The 5,491-nt window shown below is 30.1% G+C and overlaps 1 protein-coding gene across 1 annotated transcript in view; it reads left to right on the top strand.

Moving 5' to 3' along the window:
• Nucleotides 1-5,491, top strand: part of LOC106457828 (nephrin-like) — a 120,308-nt gene that overhangs the window by 36,910 nt on the left and 77,907 nt on the right. Inside the window, exon 2 of the mRNA XM_022384092.1 lies at nucleotides 1,610-1,747. Coding sequence (XP_022239800.1) covers nucleotides 1,610-1,747 — 138 coding nt within the window. The remainder of the gene's footprint in view (nucleotides 1-1,609; nucleotides 1,748-5,491) is intronic.

The following is a 5,491-nucleotide window of genomic DNA, read 5'->3' as shown; positions in this document are numbered from 1 at the left end:
ATTGCGAGTCGAGGTCCCTAACCACCTGGCCATGCCGGGCCTTCCATGAAATGTAATTCAGTCTTAGGTTCAGAATCTCGCTTCATGAAACTATTTATAATTAAATAATAAGGTAAACTATTTTGTAGGCAAAACACGTATTATAATTAAATTACGCAGGTTTTGCTTTAATTTTTGCTTTTAAATTATACTTTAATGAAGGTCGAGTAATATGTAAATTTGTGTACTATATTTGTATGTACGAATATAGTACGCAATTACTAATTTTAATGATGAAATTATGTATGTTATGTTTGTTTGTAGTTAAGTACAAATTGACACAAGGAGCTGTCTTTGATATCTGTATCGAAATCCGGTTGCTAGCGTTATACAGTTGTGCCACTGGGGGGGGGGGGGGGGAGGAAGACTATACGTTGTGCATTCATAGCTGGTACTGTTAATAAACCAGTGTCAAAAACATGCGTATTTACAATTATAAAAGCGTCGAGATCATGTTCTACTATAGGTACGTTCAGCAACCTTAACACACGAACATCCGAAGTTGATTAGATGACAGACATGTATATCTAATTATATATAGATATCTATATCACAAGCATTATTACATAAAAGTATAAATAATGACACTAATTATGACAATGTATATGCAAAATTACATCTAAATACAGTAAAACGTTTTCAGTACGCTTAAAAAGTACGTCTAGCAGAGAATATGAAAATATAAAAATTGGTACAGAAGAAGGTTTGATAAATATATATTAATGCACTAATGCAGGGAAAATGTTTAGCGGGAAATGTAATGAAATAAATATTACTAAACACGTTTCACAGGGAAGTATGATACGTATTCATGTAAACATAAATCAATAGGGTTAGTTTGTTTCTTATTGCTTCTGAGCCGGAGATAGTTACTAATGTAGGAAAACTGTTAGATAAAGAGACAAGATATAAATATATAATTACCACAGAAACATGTATTGTGTTTAACCGGAGTATATAGGACATAAATTCAACAAAACATCTTCATTAATATAGAGACAGGATATAAGTATACAATTACTACAGAAACAGATATTGTGTTTAACCTGGGTATATGTGACATAAATTCAACAAAACGTAGTAATCTGATATAATGAAGAAACAAGTGTTTAGTAGGGATATGTGTCATAGATATAAGAATAAACGTTTAAACTAAAATTATGGTATCCAGTTTAGTAAGAAAACATGATATAGATAAATTACGTGTATTTATGATATATAAGTATTATAATTGTCTACCTTGAGTAAATGATATACATATATAAATTGTATGGACGTTTATATATATAACTTAAAAAATATAAAATATTTTCAAAATCACTTAATTTGTCATACAACTACTACTAATTGGTTCACATAAGGTTTTCATTGTTTTAAATTTTTACTTCTTTGGAATGAGAGCCCAGGTCAAAAACAAGCCTTTTTTTCCTCAGTAGCGAGAGGTAAAAAAAGCATTCTATATTCTCACTTTTTATGTTAAGGAATTTCGATTATTTGAAATATTCAAAAGACATTGTTTCCTGTAGTATTTTATGACTAAAATATTCATCCTTTTTGTGGCTTTCGTTAGTTATGGGTCAACATCAACAGTACTTTCGGGTTCAACCTAAAGACAAGGAAGTGATACAAGGAGAGACTGCGGAGATGCAGTGTCACATTGCTTATGCTGCAGGAGCTGTTCAATGGAGTAAAGATGGATTTGTGTTGGGTAAGTTTATTTTGTCTTTACTGAACTACCAAAGCAACTGACTGTGCATACCGTTCTTTGTAAAATGCAACCATATTAAAATACTGGTGCTTCATAAAAAAACGTATTTAAAATACCTATATCTGCCCATTTCATAACACGTTCTCTCATTTCCGGTACTTATTTAAGAATATTGGTTTAAACACGAGGTTACACCCAAACTGTTCAGTACCGTATGACCATTAATATTAAGTTTGCGTATATAAATCAACGCAAACTCATTACATTATTTGGTCAGAATTATATATTTTTGTTTTGAGTTTTATACGTTACAGCTTTTACAGTAAGTAAGATTTATTTTAGAACAGGTACGACGTTTCGATCACTGTTGTGATCATTCTCAAATGTACTAAAACACATATTACTTACTGTAAGAGCTGTAACTTATAATATAATAAAATTATATTATATATTGTTTAAGTCGGCTTTGTTTAGTCAATATTCAGATGATAAAACATTCAGTTTTAGAGTAACATACTTCATACGTGTTCAGTGTCTTTGTCATTAGCATTGGGTAAAACGTTATATAATTGCACTATTACCAAATTTTAAGCAGTAGCGATTCCTTTTAATGCTGGTAGTTTTCATTTAAAAACGTGTTATAACTTCGATGTTTGTTGAATGATTTCAGTAATTGATCTTTAATGCACATATTTGGCTATAACATTGAAATATAACACACATATCAGGTAATAAAGTAAACACACCCCCTTGCAGTTACTACATCATGTCCGTTCTGCTATCTCATAATACATGTTATTACAAACCACAACAACTTCTATAAAAATTAAACCTAAATGAAAGAAACACAACTGGAAAATAAACGTAAAAAATTTACATTTTATAATGAAAACATTTTACAGATACATTATAAAATGGAATTAATATAAGCTGAACAAAATCGAAAAGCTAAAAATAATATTTTAATACCGTTTTAGATTTAGAAAGAGGGTTTTTTTTAACGTTCAAGAAAATTAGAAGAGTGTTTTATTTACACAGTCTAAAAAAATCGTTCTGTGTCCTACAGTTGCAGTTCAATGGTAAGATAACTAATCGATAAACATATTTCGTACTTAAATAAGTAGAACCTGTTTGCATTTTAACATTTTAAACGATCACAAACATCCTGTGATTACTGTGTATAATAACACGTGGTGGCAGTATAAAAAATTACATTTGATATATAAACGTATTATATTTATCTTTGATTGCAATATTAGAATCTCTATAGTTCCGTTACGTTTCTCGACATTCAAATTGTATAATCAATATGTAAGAGTTATAATCACAGCGTTGAAAAATTATTGAAAACAGATTTATTCTCATATTGGTACCACTGCTTCTAGTATTAACATTGTACATTGCAAGAAAAAAGTGTTAGTTTTATTCGGTGTTTCATGTAATTTAGCTTCAAATCACACATTTTTGATTGCACACTAATTACAATTCAATCTTTGCAGAAATAGAATTAATAGCATGTAATATTTAAACACGTGTGTTACTGATCATCCTCTACATGGCATTTTTATTGAATATTTCTTATAACTATATATTATTTGTATTTATTGTTACACATTGTTCTTTCTGCAACTTTAAAATTGAGTGTATAATTTTATCTGTTATCAATAATGATATTAAATCTATATAAACATAATATTACTGTATGTTGTTTGTTGTATGTCCATATAACTACTTCGCATAGTGTGGATGGATCTTCACCAAAACTGGTATGGAAGTTCATTAGGTCTATGCGGGGGTACTTTCAGTTTTGCGGTTTTCACGGGCGTTTATATGCTTTTTTACCACTACTTCGCATATCTACTTTTATTTGTAAATTAACTCTCGAAACATCTTTATAAATTCCGAATTTCACTTCTTAATTGGTTGTTTGAAGTTAAGTACAAAGCTACACAATGGACTATCTGAGAATTCAACTTTCAATCATAAATCATGATGGTTGATGAAACAAGAGCTACTTTAGCTTCATTTGTAGAAAAATTTAAGTAGTTATGAATCTCTAAGTAAAACACAGACACAAAAAATGAAAGTTCGATCTCAACAATGTAGCAAATTTTATAAACAAATAATTATCTTTCCATTGTTTGATACAATTGTCACACAGCTAGATTCAGTAAGGTAATGAATATAATTGTATTATTTAGGATGAATAAACGATGTGTCCTATACTTGAATCAAATTTATAAGAAAATAATTAACACATTCTAGATATATATAATACGTTACAAGAAAATATCCATGCACACTATTCATCTGCCTTAACTGTGCAAGCCTTGTGCTCCACAACTATAACTCTACAGAAATCTTTAAATTGATAGTCACTACGCTTCGTGTCTTAAGTAATTAACGTACTTACATAACTAACTTTCTGAAATTTTGCTGTGGTTCTCAAGAGAGAGAGAGAATTATAAAGATAATAAAGTCGGTAAAGCACAGCATAATATGAAAATATTCTGAAGTCTTTTCCAAAAATTAGTTTCATCTTGCTCTAATTCGTATGCTGAATCAATTAACTTGTTAATCTTTTCATTGCTATAAGGTTGAAAACAGCATTTGCTTCATGAAAATCTTTCATCAATCTCAGAAAAAAATGACACTGCATATTTCTTAATCCCAATATTGTTAGAAGAAACTGCTTGGCAAAATTAAACAACGCGGTAACTTAGTAGCCAAAATAATAATAAAAAAAAACAGAAAAAGAAGAAATAAAACTACTGTAATCTTTTTTGTTTACATAGTTTGCTTATTACGCATAAAAATATAGATGTTTATTACTCTTCTTCCGAATGACAAATATTTTGATTTAACCTGCATTTGTAAAATAAGACTGTAAAATTTCATTTACCAGCTTTGCCTACTTTTCATTCTCAAATGAAGTTTTCGAGAAAATATAAAAATGTTTAATACCGAGTTTTCGTCCAGCAATGATGCAAGTATTATTTTTTAGTGATATGAATGTGAAACATAAAGTTCAGTGTGTAAATTTTTCCATAGATTGTTTGCCAACATTTTCAAATCTGCTTTAAAATGACTCTAAAAATTGTCTGTATTTCGCCATTACTCGCCGTTAAGGAAAGCAACTCCATATCATTAGAATATCAAGTGTACTAATAGCAAACGCTGGACTGAGCGCTTTCAATGCGAGCAACTAGTGTCCACGGCCAGTGAATCATTACTTTATATCTCGTAAAGTTAACGATAGATACTAACGTAACGGTACGAAGCAATTAATTAATTCTTCGTCTACTTAAATAAAGCAATTACCTACATATTTCTAATTGTATATAAACATTTATTTTTGAATTAATGCCACATCATCGGTAAATGAAAAGCAACATGGATTAATAAAAATAAAAGATACCTCCCCTCCTGGCATCTGGTCACTCTCATTCCCATAGTTTAATTCCTTTAGCTTAGCTCAGAACGAGAGTGTCAGTCCTGCTTACGGGTCTTTCAAGCAAGTTGCCGTGCTTAAAGATAGATTAATATCCAATCCCATGTAATCCACTTGATACTTTATGTAATTCTAGCTGGAGTCCCCGTCCCATGGACGGAAGTTATGTAAATTCATGTTTATAAAAGCCCATAAAAACAGAAAATGTGAATTCACAAATGTGGTGAAGATCCATTAAAATTTATAGAAACATGATTACCATGTTAACGCGATATGTTGAAGAACTATTTTCT

The sequence above is a fragment of the Limulus polyphemus genome, unplaced genomic scaffold (genome assembly GCF_000517525.1).
Source record: "Limulus polyphemus unplaced genomic scaffold, Limulus_polyphemus-2.1.2 Scaffold19, whole genome shotgun sequence".
Lineage (NCBI taxonomy): Eukaryota > Metazoa > Arthropoda > Merostomata > Xiphosura > Limulidae > Limulus > Limulus polyphemus.
This window is presented reverse-complemented; position numbering and strand designations above follow the sequence as displayed.